The following is a 16,796-nucleotide window of genomic DNA, read 5'->3' on the forward strand; positions in this document are numbered from 1 at the left end:
AGTTGGGTGCTAAGGCAGAAATATAAAGGACTTCTTACATTTGGGCCTCACGATTGCGGATATATTGTGCAGTCTCCGAACTGTATTGTATTGTTTGCGGAATTTAAAACCCAAACGTTTTTCGATAAATACTTTGCAAGAGTATTTAATTGAAATAAGGTTTCAACCACAAGGATTCAGAGTGCTGTAAATTAAATGAAATAACTTGGGAGAACAGTATATGAAGAAAAACTATTGAAGCTGAAGGAAGATAAGGCTCCATGAGTGGACTGCATATCCTGTTGTGTTAAAAAAAAGGCTGCATGTGAATACATAATCTCTTTGGGTATGTTAATAAATCATCATTAGACTGGCCGGCCATTCACTCCCCCACAAACTGGGCTGGAGAAACGCTAACGTCTCCCAATTTAACAAAGGAGGTGCGAAAGACATGACGGACAATTGTAGACGAGTGAGTCATCATCTTTAATAACATTGAGGGATTAACGATATAGGTTTATCTCGACAGGAATGTTATTCTTAAAGATCATAGCATGGGTTCGTGAAGGAAAAGTCTATCCTAACTAATCTACTTAATTATTATGTTGAAATCATAAAACTGTTGGGTGCAGGGGACATTTTGGTTATTTAATTTGATTTAAGTAAAGCTTTTGATACGGTTCGCTGCTATGAAATTCTATTATACGAAATTGGGAAAACCGGTAAGATCCCTCGTATCAATGGCTGGCTAAAAATACGACCCACATAGTCATAAATGAGCATGCCTCAGGGTAGACAAATGTAGCAATTGGGATCAGTACTGGGGCTAATTTTCAGTGCAGTACGTTGTATGGTCTCAATGCCAGGTCGCTGTGCAACAGTTGACATAGCAATACAACATGAGGATTGGAAGAACAATATCCCAAATGGCGATGCGCTGCACACCCAGACGTGTGGAGTTCCATAGCAGAATACTCAAAAGACACACTCTCCAGATCGCTGACAGCGAATGTTGTCGTGTCAACAACATGCTGATTGGACACTCGAGGACTGGAAACGAGTGTGCTGGTCGGATGAGTCCAAATGCCTGGTGCAACACGCCAACGGACGCCTCTCTGTGTGGCGCAAGTAACACGAATCCGTGGAGAATTTCTGCATGGCGCATACTATCCAGACAGGTGGCGGTGGTTACTTAATTGGGCATGTTTTGCTGGCAAGAACTAGGACACCAGTTCGTATGGATCAACGTTTCACTGATGGGATCTACCAGCAGCTTTTAGAAGACCATATGCACCCTGCCAGTTGCATTTTTTTACTTGTTGTCCGTGTAAACGGGATTAATGGACTTGTCTATGTTTGTGAACGTCGTGTATTTCATCTCTCTTCAAAAGTTGTTTCAAATTTTGTTTCTTTTTGTGAATTTATGGTTTCTAACTAGTGTACTGGATTCCAATAGAGAAGGTGAGTCGATGCATGTCATTTTCAGGGTAGACTTTTAAGGGAGAGGTTTAATATTTAGTGTTTTTGAAATTTCGCTTTGTGTGCACATACCGACACGTTGTTTTATCCGATAATGGCTGCTTCCTTAACAGTCTTGCTGTTGCTTTTGAAGAAGTGAAAATTTCAAAGTCTGATTTAATGCTCTCTAAATGAATGTTAATTTCATAAGCTGAAAATTTGGAACACTGAGGGAACATACTTTACTGCTATCATAAATTTTGCACAGCACCTTGAAGACTTTTGGGTTTTTGCATTGTTGATGTTTTGCTAGAAGTAATGTACGTTGTGAACGGGCAGCCATTGCTTCTTCCCCAATTGAAGACAAGAGCCTTTGTTTTTTTGCTCCGGAAATCACGTGATCGTCCATGTGACTCCAACTGTATTGAAGATTGGTAGAAGGAATTGCACTAGCTTCAAATTTCAATGTGTTATTTGAAATTTATTTGATAGTTGTTTAATGACTATATTAATTAATTGATTAGTACGTCACTGATTCATTACTGCTCTTGCGTCATGTCTCACACATCTTTAATTACATTACTGGTACAAGAACATTGGACTACGTATACTGCAGATTTTTTATTTTATTAATAACAAGATACACAACAGGTAACCATTAACAGTGTATCTGAGATCAGATCAATAAACATAATAACAATAATGTGAAATCCTACAGGACGATAAACATTGATATTGTTTGAATGCTTTTATTGTTTGAATGATAAACATTCAAACAATAAAAGCATATGTACAAAAGAGGATTGTATTAAGTTAAGTTAGCGATAAAACAAGTAATAATTAATCCGTTGGAGAATAGAAAAATAATATAACAAATAAAAAGCTACAATAATTAGATGTGAGCTAGTCACTTTGCAGTTTAAGTGAAGAGGCAAACTTGTGGATGGAGTTCATCAGTGATTGGGAGTTGTCAAAGAAGTCAATGCGAGAGTCATTTGCTGATTTGCTGATTCTGTTCAGTGGACTGAACTTCATTAAGTCCGTGTTGGCAGAGTCAAGGCGAAACGGTGTAAGGTTCCTGACTTGTCTACAAGGAGCATTGAAGTTTATTTTACTTAGGATATCAGATGCTTCGTAAATTCCAGTGATTACTTTGGCTCCAGTGATTACTTTGCGGTCTGCAGATGCACAAGTGATTTTGCGCATCTGCAGACCGCAGTACCCCCTGGCTGTCGCCTTTTGAATCACAAAGCTGCCAATCGAACTGGTCTTCAGAGCAGCCCAGGAATAGCCCAACTGGGCTTCACAGACTTTCATCCCATTTCAAGGGATTCTGATTTGTTTGAGCTGAATGAAGCTTTTCATCCTTGAGTTTCCACTGCAAGGGTAATTAGAACTATCATTCTAAGCTAATTATCAAAAGCATCACATCCAAAATGAGCTCAAAACAGAGCTCGCCGTCGTGCGTAACACAGTTGGATGGATTGCTGTCGTCCCCACACTGGGTGGAAAAGACCTCAGTTCGAAACCACAGGTGGCGCCTTCCACAGAACACTATGTTGTTTTCTATATTTATGAATGATATTGATCAAGGTATCAGGCTTAATGTCCAAATTTTTAGATGATACAATGGTTGGCAGGGTTGTTAATGACAGTATGCAAACGGAACAGGATCTAAAAACGTTAGGCAGATGGGCTGAGAAGTGGCAACTGAAGCTTAACATTGACAAATTCAAAGTACTGCATACGGGTAGCAATAACCACCAAAAATTTTTATGGGTCCTTTTCACAATGTGACTGAGTTCGTCAGCCTCAGCCAAGGGGGTATTTTTTTCTCCAAGAAATGTGATTTTTCATCCAGCAAAACAGAAAATCTACCTCAGCGCATTCGCAAATTACAGACAATATACACGGATCAAGGAATCCCCAGGGGGATGCCGTCAACTCTGGTAAAGTCCCGGTAATTTCTGAGTCAATTCAGGTTAGGTCAGTTCAGTGATGTAGAGATTTTGTCATTCACTGGGCATGGGGAGGGAAATGGGCTGGTTGTATATTTGGTCTATTGATTTGCTACAGGGCCTGTCTCTGCAAGTTTCGGCGGATTTCAAAATTATTTTGAGCATACTTGGTGAAGGCCTTGTAAAAGACCTCCACGATGAATTAGTGTTCTAGACCCCTAGGAAGGGATCCAATTTCTGTGATTAACTGTCTACTTTGAATTTTATAGATTACAAAGTCAGAAAACTTGTGCCCAATCCTCACTTTCGCCACAGGTACAGTGGGGAGGGTTATCGACCAGTCCCAAAGAGTGCAATTTAGCTTTAAGGGACCCATGACCAGTCAACAGAAATGTGGTATAAAGTCCTGGAGCATACCACTTAAGTGGTTTTGGGCTAACCATAGCCACATGTGGAAAAAACTTGTTGGTAGTAACACCTTTGGTCTCTTGCTCCCATTCAGTTTGCCATATCTGATGTAATCGTGTGGCAATTTGTCGTTACTCTACCTTGATGTCATTGGCAAGGTTTGGGATTATGCCTAGGAAACCCAATGGGATTCATTTTTTAAGTCTATAATATAGTCTATAATATGTGACTGAGTTCGTCAGCCTCAGCCAAGGGGGTATTTTTTTCTCCAAGAAATTTTGCAATTTCAAGGTGCAATGGTAGGGTACCGGCCAAAACTTGCAGGGCCGTTATACTAACTGTACAGCATGCTCTCTAATTATTGTTAATAAGATTGTTCTTTGAATGCTATTTAATTTTGCTCTGTTTCTAAATATGGCTGTGCGATGGAACCATACGCCAGCACCATAGATTACAAGTAAAAACACCGCTCAGTAAATCAGTGCCAGGGTGCTATGCTTGAGACCCCAATCGGCTGGGCTGATTCTGGCAATCATTCCGGCATAGTTTTGAGCTTTTTTTGACCAAGTATGCCAGGTGTGAATAGAATGGTAAATTGAAGTCTAGAATTATGTCTAAGTATTTCAATTCTTGGACCATGTGAATTGAGGTATTAACTATTTTTATCACTGGTGGTCGTCTTATATTTTGAGCTTGTGGGTTAGCGCCCATTCCTGCAGTTGTTTGAGTGCTACGTTTGTTCTTTCTTCCACCACCCTTCTGGTGTTATCTTCTACCAATAAGATAAGGTCGTCAGCAAAGGCGACCCTGTCTGTAGAGCTTAAATCTTTTGTCAGGAATTCATCAAGCACACAGGTCCAAAAGAATGTACCTAGTACTGAACCCCTTGGGCAAGGTTTTGTAACTGGGCGTTTTATTTCTTGGAACTGTGTGCACACTACTACACGTCTGTTACCAAGATACGTGTTTATACATTGATATATATATATATATATATATATATATATATATTTTTTTTTTTTTTTGTACATTTGTCTAGCGGAGTCCTCTGGGGATTCTTGGCAACCAGATAGTGTCAAATGCACCAGCGAAGTAAATAGATATTGCCAGCATGCACTTTTGATCACTATTATTTACTGTTGTTAGGATATAGTGCATTGCATTCTCAGTTGAAGGATCCTTGCTTGAAACCAAATTGCTCTTCAGAATTTAGGTTGGCTTCATATAATATAAATTAAGTCTATAGAGGAGTAGGCATTCCATTATTTTGCCTAGAACAGGCAATAAAGCTATAGGTCTGTATGATTTAGGTTCAGTAGGATTTTTTCCCGGATTCTTTAAGATTAATCTAATTATAGCCAGTTTCCATGCTTGTGGGAATAAACCCTCAGCCAAGCAGTGATTAAATAAGTTCAGTAGAGTATCAGGAGAAATTTCTGATAACTTTTTAATGGTTTCTATTTCAATTAAGTCAGATCCAGGGCACTTATTATTATTTTTATTTTTATTATTTTATTTATTTTTTTTTGGTTTTTAAGAGTGCTGCTTGAAGTTCTTCCATGGTGAAGAGTGGTTCTATTGACATATTGCTATAATTTACGTTGCTAGCCATTATGTCACTCTGAACCGGGTTAACCCCTGTTTCTCAGACTGGAATAAATGATCTAATATGTTATTTACGGAGTCAACCCAAGTGTAGTGAGTTGCAGTTCCATCTGCCTTAATTGTCGAGTTCACCACGTCACCTATTGCCGTTTGTTGGTGACAATCCTGTAGACCACACCCAAGGGTTAGCGTTACCGGATGTCCCCAAGGCCCGCCAACATTCCTTCTTTTTTGTCCTCATTAGAGCAGTATGAGTTTCTGAGATTCCTATACAGAGTACAGAGTATTTTTGGGTCTAAAGGCACCAGGGATTTACCCCATCTCCGCGTATGTTCTTTGTATCGAGGACAGTACGCTGTCAAGGCCAGAGGTTTAAAAGTGTGTGGGTCATGTGTTGTGTGATATTTTGTGCTGAGATTCCTATAGGAATCTCTCAGAGCATCAACCTCATTCTCGAGCCAAGTTGCCCTTGTTCTCTGGCCTAGTGTACCCTTCGCCGGAGTATTTCAAGTTCAGGGCACCACCAGAGAACAGCATTTTCCTTCGGTTTTCTTTTGGGTATTGCTAGATTGGATGTTTTTTGAAGCATAATGGTGACATTTAGGTTGTGTTCATCGGGCTATAGTTGTTATCGATCTGAATCTGCTGTTGTTCTATTTGGATTTGGATTTCATCTTTGATGGTCTGCCAGTTGGCTTTCTCTAAGTTATATCTGATTATATCTTGAAGCGGCTGTATCTGGCTGTCTATTTGTCTCTTTAAGGTAAAAGTTATAGCCCTATGGTCTGAGGTGATCCAAGCTTCTTGAACCATCCAATCTGTAATTTTGGTAGATTTGGAAGCAGTGGCCAAAGTTATATCACTTTCCCACAGTGTACTACTGTAGGTAGGTTGGTTGTGGAATCTGTTTATTACCTGTAGGGTAGAAGTGGCAAGGTAGTCCGTTAGGAGTTGGCCATTATTTTTTCCTGGTCTTTCAACTGTACGGCTGTGTCAAAGGCTTGACCGACAGTTGGCATCCATGGAGACTGTTATCTTAGAATTTGGAAGAACTATCAGTACATTTTGTAGATAATGAATGCTGGGATTTATATCGTCTCTTGGCCTACAGTATAGGGATACGACATGAAAGGATCCTGTTTAACTAATTATTTGTGCACAAACTGCTAATGGGACACAGAGAGAGTTAACCTTTGTAACTGTAAGAGAAGGATTTCTAATTGCTATTGCTGTTAATGAGGTTTCATGTGAAGATTATATTATTTTGTATGTTCTAGGATATCCCCGAACCCTACCCTGATGAGTATATGGCTCTTGAATTATCAGGATATCTATATTATTTTCCTCTGCTTTAAGCTTGATTTGATCCACAACTGTACGTGCTCTGTGAGCATTTAATTGGACGAACTTCAGAGCCCTATCACGAGTCTGGTTTAAATTAAGGCCCATAATTGGTTCTAAATTTAAGCTGTTTTAGCATTTTTTTGATAGCTGGGACAATTATTGTCCCTAAGACTATGGTGAAAGTCTATTTTGGCCAACTTACATGTAGCACACTTAGGTTCTGTGGTTCTACTGTTACAGTTTTTATAGTCATGGCCAGTGACTGCGCAGTGGCCACAGATCGGGTTTTTTTGCTGGCACTGCCTGGCTGTATGATCATATCTGTAGCAGTGATAACATTTTGTAACTGGAAAATATTCCTTGAATCTATGGCTGGTCCAGCCAGCATAGAATTCTCTGCTGATTTTTTAGTATTGTCCACGCCATTGGAGAAAGTTCGACAATGACATTTAATTGACCATTTTTTTATTTGTTGTTCCATGTTTGATTTGGAATTCCTTAGCCATTTCATCTAAGGTTAATTGTTCACTGAAATTTTTATAATAAAAGTCCATAATGACCTCTCACATGAGGGTGGTCTTAGCATGTCAAAGATTATGATGTTTGGATTTCTACCCTTTGGCTTTTCAGCTTGTAATCCTAGTTTTTGGATTTCAGGATGTCTCTGTATAGTTCTATATCCTCTTTAGTGGCTGCTTCAATCAGAACACCATTCTTTTTGGTTTTCCTAAGGCTATTGACTTTCACTTACTTCAGGTGAGGTTTCAATTTAGTCAATACTGTTTCTTTGACTTCTTCACTACTTTTATTGAGGATTTCTCTGTAGCCTTTAAAATTATTACATTTGCATCCTTTCTAGGAGGTTCAGTCTTTTTTCTCCTTGTTATTTTCTCTTTAGGTTGAGTCTGATCTTTGTTTCTTTGTGACCAGTTCATCCAGTTCCTTTGTGACCACAATTCACTAATTCAAATTGTTGAATCAAGGCTTCTCAGTAATAAACCTATGCTGTGTCTGAAATATTACTGTAATCTTGTCTAGATGATCCTGCAATGCTCTTTAACCAGTGACTCTATTATTTAACTCGAATCAGAAGTTAAACTAACAGATCTGTAATTATTCCTGTCACCTTTTAATCTCCCTTTGCGAACTGGGGCTATATTTGTACATCTCCAGTCCGTGGGAACCTCCCCTGAGTCCAAGAATGCTCTCATAATTATGGCTAAATGTTTGCTTACTTCCTTTACCGCCTCCTTTAATATTAATATAACTGGCTAGATCCCATCCACCCCAGGTACCTCTCTTATGTTTAACTTCAACAATTTCTCCTCCGCTTTGTTCTCAGTTATAAAATATCATTTAGCTACTTGTTAGCTTTTTAATAAGCTTATGTCCTCCACTTTCTTACAGAATTTCTCGTGTAAATGTAGATGCAAAATAGTCGTCCGAGTGTCAGCTATCTGAGCAGGATCATCAACAGTCTAACCGTCGATATCAAGTGGACCAACCTGATTCATCCCCTTCCTTCTAGAGTTTATATAAGTAAAGAAGTCGTTGCTGGTTTTCCTTACATCCTTTGCCAAAGATTTCTTGTAATCTGTTGTTGTTGTTATTTGGTTTTTAGGAGTATTAGCAACTAAGACCATATTGCTCCGGGATATGCGGTGGTCATTCCCTGATCTTTCCGCATCCTCCGTATTTGGTAGTGACGGGCTCGAACCCCGGTCTAATGAAGAAGCGTGTGCTACGCACTGCTGCTCCTTCCCACCTGGCTTCGGAGGCGCCTTCTTGTAATCTAACCACCTTTGATTACAGACTAGCTCATATCTACCATAGGCTTCTGTGTCGCCTGATGATTTATATTTATCCCATGCATTTTAATTCTCTGTCACGAGTCTCATTAGTTCATCTGACATCGACCTTGAACAGTATTCTTAGTTGATATGAAGAGCTTAGTAGCTTCCAAGGTTATTTCCTTGAATGCTTCCCATTTAGAATTCGCTGTTGGTAACATCACCAGTTGGTCGCACTGTATAGAATTTAAAATCTGTCTGATACCACTGTAGCCACCTTTACGAAAGCAAAAACCTTTCCCTTTACCCGTGATGGTGGTAACATCTTTAAGTAAATCTCACATCAGTTCACTGTGATCACTGCTACCTAGTGGTTCCTTTATTTGCAAATTCTTAAAACACGAATAATCACTGCTGATAATTAGATCAAGAGTATTACTCCCTCTGGTTGCCTCTCGAACATGCTGCTTTAACTAACCTTAATGGTTAGTTAAAGCAGCATGTCATCACAGAGAGCAAGGCAGAGATTTTGAATTGTAGCCTAATCAGCTTCAACTCAAAATCTCTGCCTTGCTCTCTGTGATGCATGGTTGGCTTCAAAAGAATCAGCTTATCCTGAATCCAGAAAAATCAAAATACATGGTGTTTAGAACGAAAAGCAAACCACTAATTATTGATTTCGACGTAACATACAAAGAAAACAACTTGAAAGGGTGAATGAAACCAAGTTTCTCGGAATCTGGCTAGATGATAAGCTAAGTTGGGTAAAACAAATGAAATTTCGTCCTACGAAAGAAAACTTCGTCACTAGCGGGAATACTCGCCAGGGCCACTGCCTGGGTGTCTCCTTCCCTTCTCAGACTAGTATTCCTTTCTTTAATTCAGCCGCACCTCACCTATGGAATTATCTCATACCACCAGGCAAGAAAACCTTACGAGAATCAACTCTATTCTCAATGGATGCTTTCCTTCCAATTTGGGCCTTCCCTGGAACGCATCGGTTAGTTCGAGATACAAGGAAGTGAGACTCCTCAGCATCTATCAACTGCTATAGAAAGCCGAGGTGGTCTTTTTTACAATGTTTTGAAGACACCAGAGATTCTCCCTCTCTTCAGATCCTTTTGCATAACCATAGAAGAAGAAATGTAATATCGTACAATCTAAGAAATGAAGCAAACCTGAAGATTCCGGTTTTCAGAAAAGCCATAGGTCACAATAATACAAAATACAGAGGCGCTAAAAACTGGAACAAACTTCCTGCAAAAATCAAAAATGCTACTTCACTAAACCGATTCAAGAAACTACTAATTGAACACATCACCAGGGTTGTCTGATTCAAATTACCTTCCGCTCAACTCAGGGATTTTAAAAACACAGAGGAAATCACTTCCAACATGGAAATAATGTACAAATGTTAAAGGAAGCAGTTGGAAAATAGTTTGTAAATTTCTGTGCATACATCTCATCATTTTTCTTTTCTCTCATCATTTAATTGTAAAAATGTTCACAATGATATTATAAGTCGTGATGCTTTTCGAAGTCTTCTGTAAAGAAATGTACAAAAAACTCCAATTTATTTGTCTTTTCTGTTGAACATTACCTGTACAATTCAGAACTGTATATTTGTATATTCATAGTTTTTTAAGGGAACACCCCCTAAAAAGTCATTGGTTTACGTGTTCTCCCTCCCTTTTTGCTGTTATCTCCCAAAAAAGTGTAACATAAAATTGAATAAATTATTATTATGTGTTTTGTGGTCGGTTTGCTGGATGAAAAACCTAAATTACCAGGAATGAAAACCACGCTACCCTCGCCTAAGATCGACTAACTCAGCTATGTTGTGAAAAAGACCCATAAACTTTCCTCTCGTTATTGACCGGATTTGAACTCGGGTCTTTTCCACCTGGTATGGGAAGGACGGTGATAATACCAATTATGTAATTGTCATGTGCTACCCACGACGGCAACGTGCCTCTGTGTAGGAAATCCTCTTTTATACTTTTGGCAATAATTAGTGAACCACTATAATTTGTCAATATAAGTATAGTGAATGTTTTTAAATTTTGAAATTTAATTATAAAAAAGCTAAGAACCCTGATTATTTTGATTTTACTAAGATTTGCAGAAACTTTATAATTACACCACGTACATTAATATACTTTCCAGTCTTTTTGTACATATGCTGGTGGGTGAAGAAAAGGCCATAAAAATCTGTCACGAAGGATATCTAGACCCATAAATGGCAATTTAAGTAATTGTCAGTATTAGAGAAAATTCCATACACTCCAGTTTTTATGTGTTTGGATCTCTGCCTCCTGTCCGAGGAGACGATATTTCATACCGAAATGAGGATGGTGCAGTGGTATTCACAGTTGAATTTGGGGGGCGGGCGCTATCCTTCATTATAACTATTATAACCATTTAATAAACATTTTGTGGTTTTCTTCTGAAAACATGAAGACATGATGCATAAATTACATCTCTTTTTGCATGGTCCCGGTTGATATCCGTTGTGATAAAACAGTGCATATGGAATCAGAATCACAAACTGTAGAAATGAAACACATCAGTTAATATAAATGAATATATATATTTATTAAGTTCATCTGAGATCACATCTCTGGTAGTTTCTAATTTTTCGACTACATAAATAGCAATGCTTTTATCGATATTTTGCGAATGGTATACGCATTATATATAAAGAGGCAATAATAAAAACAAATTTAAATCCATAATTATTCATCAATGTCTTTCCAAAGGTCTGCGATTGACGTCTTGCCGATCGTAGCTGCAAACTTCTCATTCAGTCGCCTCGTCTGATCCTCTGAGAAATAATTTTTCCAATCGCCAATAATTCCTTTACGAAAGAACACACCAGGCGCGGTAAATTCGTACTGCAATTGTTTCTCGTTTCGCCTCATGGAGCTAAACGTACACTGACTCAAAATGGCATCTATCATTCCTTCCTTGGCAACGAGTTCCTCGGCAGCGCCACCTAGGTGAAACGCCACTTTTTTGATCACAGCAGGTAAATCAATTTTCATCTCTTCGTACGTCAAAAATAGAAGGTTGGGACTGATTTTATAAGGCAGCCAGGACAGAATATGGTCGAAGTAGCTATTCCACTCTACCTCACCATTAAGAAAGCATTCAAAGAAATCGTCAAATGTACCGTTAACAAAATTAGCGTCTTCAAAACCTTTCGTATGAAAGTAGTAAGATATGCAGCAATCTTTGGGATTTCTTATAATTAATATATATTTTGCCTTTGGACTGTACTTCAGATAGTTGGCCGGAAGGTGAGATTTTAGTACTCTTGGGGGAGGAAATCGTTCAACTTCTTGCCCCTCATATTCCAGAAAGGGTATTTCTGTGTGAAGTAATTTTCCTTCTGGAAGGGACTGGGCATTGTGCATCAACAAATAGGTTACTAATTGAATCCACGTTGTTCCACACTTTGGGTACGAGATAATAAACACATCTCCTTCATTTGGTTCATACTCTGTGGCATACTTAAATGCTCGTTCTGGGAATAGTGTTGATAAATATAAGCCATCGTAACAGATACACGTTGGTTTTTGGTAAGTAGATGAAACATCTTCGGTTCGCTGGTCCATAAGTTAACCTATAAAACAAAGAAGAAAATAAAGAAATTTGTTTGCCACTTACTTTCTGTAGGTGGGATGTTAAAATGGAAATAAAACAGCACGGTTACTACTAGATTGATCACTTTTTAATATATTGGCTTTTATATTGTAATTTTAAGGTAATCGTTATAAAACAGGGCACGAAAATAATATTCAAATATAACTAGAAATAAAAGATAGCTGACGTTTTGTGGTTATCCCGAAGTATAAACACATTTATTTTTTTTATTTATAATGGTGAATTTGTAGTAGTAGGGTCTTAGGGGCATCGACGACCAGGGCCTTATTGCTGCTGCTGTATATTACTGTAAATTGCGTGTGTTCTGAGGTCGATTTTATGTTTGCTGGACAAAAACCCGAATTTCCGGGAGTAAAAACCATGCTACCCTCACCTGAGACCGACTAACTGTACATCATAATTGGGTTAATACCTGAAATAAAGCTATTCGAATATAAGCTAAATACAAATAGAGCTTAATTGAAAATGTGGTCTGTATACTTAACTAATAAATAAATAAAAATAAAACTTTATGTAATGAAATCTCAAGATAGAAAATCTCGTATACTTTTCTCGCAATTTATCAAAAACCTTTCAGCGCATGTCACTTTATTAACGACGTCCTATAGCTTTCAAACGACCTTGACGGTATTTGTTAATTCCTCTATTTCTGAACTCGTCGTAGGCATGCTTCGCAATATTAATTACGGTACTAAGAAAACACTTACCTACTTATAGCTTTTCTTTAAAATCGCAAAAAATTAATCCATAATACTAGTACAGTACTAAAATGCAGTAACAAGAACAAAAGCCAACAAACAGCAGAAACTTATGATGCGATAATGACGAGTTTTGTGTAGGGCTCTAGGAAAGGCAGCGCCCTCTATTTTAGCATTTAGAATTTGAAATTTTCATTGAAAATGGTAAAAAAATAATATTAAGTTTCGTATTGCATCTAAGGGTTCTTCAAGGCATAAAATGTCTTTGAATCCTTATAATCTGCAACATATCACTGGATCCATCTTTTCCATCAATCAGGAATGAATAATAAATGATTTTGATACTATATATCGTACTAAATAAATTGTGGCTCTCAAGCAGTAGGGAGAGCACTATTATCGCTTCATAAGAAGGTTCCTCTTTATATTATATGGGCTAATTATTATTATCTAATTTTATATCAATTAATGAATTATTCAGTTTTTATATTTGTAATTTCAATAGTTCGAAAGTATTAAACCTCATTCATAGTGCCAGTTCTTATACCCTTATAAGGCAAAATATTATGACCACCAACGCAATAGCGCGTTGGGCTGCCTTTCGTCATCATAACCGCTTGCACTCAGCTTGGCATCGATTACACTAGACTGAAGAAGGTGTCTTCAAGTGTCCTGGACGGAACGACATCCCGGAGTTCGGCAACGGAGCAAGGCACTGACGTGGACTAGCGAATGCTGCCCACCGCATCTCAAGAATGTTCGATGGGATTGATGTCGGGGAAATTGGCTGCCAGGAGAGCGCACTAAATGCATGGACATGATCCTCAAACCATTCCTGCACAATGCAGTCCTTGTGAAACGAGGCGTTGTCTTGTTGAGATAGTCTCCAGTGCCATCTGGATACACAGTCACCATGTAGGGAATGGTGACTGTGGCCTACATAAAATAAATTTTCTGTTTATACTCCGGGACGACCAAACGGTCAGAGGAGTTCAAGATAGACAGAATACAAGAAACAGCACCGTATTCAGCAGACACGGGCTTGAACCCCAGTCACTCAAGGCGCTACTCGGTGACTCTTATTAACGGTCACCAAGTAGGCCACTTCAATGAGTTAGTCAGTCTCGACCACGACGAAAAACCCGAGTTTCTGGGAAGAAACTTGGTTTTTCGTCCAGGAAACAACAAACTGACCACAAAACATACGCAGTTTACAGACATAACATACAGCACAATATGGTCGAATTGCTAATGCATTTAAAACCCTACAACAACCAACAAACTAGCTGGTCCCCGTCTTTTCAGCGCCGCAAATCATTCCCCTTTCAACTCCATCAGGTCTTTCCATTTCCCAATTGCACAGGCTTCGTACTAACAAACTGACAGGTGCTAGCTGTTCATATAGCCATATTTAAAGTTTAGTTCGTCTATTATGAAGCATTTTCAGTGAAACTTATTTAACCAAGTATCTTCTTCATAACATAAAGAAGATGCAGATAGTAATTGTACAAAATTATACTTCAGAAAGTCACCAACAGATGAATATGTGGCTGTGATGCTAAGGTTAGGATGACCATGAATACAAATGGGATACCACGAGAGAATAAGTGGGATGTTTATTTACAGATCCACTGTGGTATCAGTGTTCCCCAAGTAGATTCCGTTCTATAGAAAGCTGTAAAGCTTTAAGTACAAAAACCTTCAAGCATGTTGCGATGATTTCTTTAAAAAAGAACTGACCAGTGAATTCTGTCGTAAATTGACCCACACAGCGATCTTAAGTAAGTAGTAGCTTATTCTGAATGTGATTGTCTTTTCTCCAAATTCTATAGCTATGGATACACTCCCATTCAAATGGAAATGGACTTCATCTGCCCATAAAACGTTCCATGCATACATTTAGTTTCATGTCCGATGCTCTGGACCAGGTGAATTTAATTGTAGGCAACCTGTATTTATATTTATAACGAAATACCAAAATAACCAATGTATGTTAGGTAAAAACATGAATACAGATGGGATTAAAGACCAGGTAGAATCTAAAAAATCTTTTGTGGTTTATTTGGCTGGAACACATTTGTAACTCAGTTTTAAAACATTGATAAATTGCATAACTTTCGTTAGCAGTTTTCATTAAAACTAAAAGAAAAAAAGTCTTCACTGTTAGATTTCCAGACCTTTCCACAAGTTACGAATTGTTGTAGCTTTAGTCTTCGCAGCGAACTTTTCGTCCAATCTCTTCGATTGCTCTTCAGAAAAATAATTTTTCCAATCACCGATCATTCCTTTACGAAAGAATACAGAAGGAGCAGTGACTTCAAACTGCAGTAGCTTTTCTTTCTTTTTCATTGAATTAAAATCACATTGACTCAAAATCATTTCCATCATTCCATCCTTGGAAATAATCTCTTCACAAGCACCGCCTAGAAACGAAGCCACTTTTTTAATTGCAGAAGGCAGATCGGAATGCAGCTGTTCATAGGTGAGAAGTAGAAAGTTGCTGTTGTCTTTGTAAGGCCACCAAGATAGAATGTGGTCGAAGTAGTCGTTATAATCCACTTCTCCTTTTAAGAAACATTCGAAGAAATCGTCAAAAGTGCCATCAGTAAAGAGGTAGTCGTCTTTGAAACCCTTCGTATGGAAGTAGAACGAGACGCAACAATCTTTGGGATTCCTCACTACTAAGATATACTTTGCTTTTGGACTATACTTGAGGTAGGTAGCCGACAGATGCGATTTCAACACTCGTGGAGGATCAAGTCGTTGCACTTCTTCTGATTCACATTCAAGGAACGGGATTTCCCTGTATAACACTTTTCCTTGAGGAAGTGTCTGGCCGTTGTGCATCAGAAGGTAGACAATCCACTGTACCCACGTAGTTCCACACTTTGGATAAGAAACAATAAAAATATCTCCCTCGTTGGGTTCGTACTTGGTAGCGTACCGAAACGACTCTTCTGGGAAAACTAGAGACAAAAACAGGCCATCGAAGATGTTATACGTTGGCTTTCTTGGAAGAGATGGAAGATTTTCTTGTGTTTGGTCCATATTTGGTCTGTGAAAAAGAACAGCAGTATTAACACCAAAAACAGTAAAAAGGTTACTTTAGTGATTGTAGAAAACTGCTATTAATTTATTTAAACAGAGCTTGTAAGTTAATTTTAACAGCAATCAATGAGAATTTTGTTAACAGTTTAATTTCATATCAATTAATTCTTGCAAAATTGTAATTATGGCATTCTTCAAGAATTGGGGTTAAAATTAAGAATATATTATTAAAACAAAGCATTACATACTAAATATGTAGAGTTTATACACAGTAAATATTTCAAGGGGTGCTGGGGTACTTCACCCGTGAGAAGTAATGGTTAATTAGAGATGTCTCATGACAGATACATCGCAGTACTAGTTAAAAATAGGATATAAAAACATGGCGCATCCACAGGTTGATGAAACAGAGTTGGATATAAAAAGTATCTGGATCTCTTCACATTGAGAATCAGCCCAGGCATCAGATATCATATATTCTGGCGTATAAGCAGACTTTTGGAGCAGTAAAAATTGTCTAAACTTTTAAGGTTGGCTTATATGTTGCGTACAAAGTCATAAACTTGAATTTTGTCTATGTTGGTTTTTAAGAGCATCAACAGACCATTTCGTTCCATTATTTATTTATGATATAAGTGTATGTTAGGGCCGTTTTGCAGGTTATGTGGGCTGATAAGCCGGAATAACTCAGGAGGGGAACTCTACTCACTCCGCCTGAGAATCGCCGTCCTTCCAACACCGAGTGGAAAAGACCTGACTTCGAATCTCGTCAATAACGTGAGAAATTTGTATGGGTCTTTTTCGCAACTTGGCTGAGTTAGTCGGTCTCAGACAAGGGTATC

The 16,796-nt window shown here is 38.3% G+C and overlaps 2 protein-coding genes across 2 annotated transcripts; both read right to left on the reverse strand.

Annotated features, from left to right (window-relative positions):
* Positions 1-11,277: 11,277 nt before the first annotated feature.
* On the reverse strand, positions 11,278-12,159 carry LOC150086774 (sulfotransferase ssu-1-like). The gene has a single exon (XM_090372259.1). It carries the CDS (start codon positions 12,157-12,159, stop codon positions 11,278-11,280), a length of 882 nt encoding a protein of 293 aa, XP_090228385.1.
* A 2,910-nt stretch (positions 12,160-15,069) lies between these two features.
* Positions 15,070-15,954, reverse strand: LOC150086775 (sulfotransferase ssu-1-like). The gene has a single exon (XM_090372260.1). It carries the CDS (start codon positions 15,952-15,954, stop codon positions 15,070-15,072), a length of 885 nt encoding a protein of 294 aa, XP_090228386.1.
* Between the last annotated feature and the right edge of the window lie 842 nt (positions 15,955-16,796).

This window comes from Mastigoproctus giganteus, chromosome 4 (genome assembly GCF_048544385.1).
Source record: "Mastigoproctus giganteus isolate SK-2022 chromosome 4, ASM4854438v1, whole genome shotgun sequence".
Classification (NCBI taxonomy): Eukaryota; Metazoa; Arthropoda; class Arachnida; order Uropygi; family Thelyphonidae; genus Mastigoproctus; species Mastigoproctus giganteus.

What these genes read in the sequence shown, in the direction of transcription:
- LOC150086775 (XM_090372260.1), bottom strand. Translation starts at nt 15,954, where the DNA reads ATGGACCAAACACAAGAAAATCTTCCATCTCTTCCAAGAAAGCCAACG.
- LOC150086774 (XM_090372259.1), bottom strand. Translation starts at nt 12,159, where the DNA reads ATGGACCAGCGAACCGAAGATGTTTCATCTACTTACCAAAAACCAACG.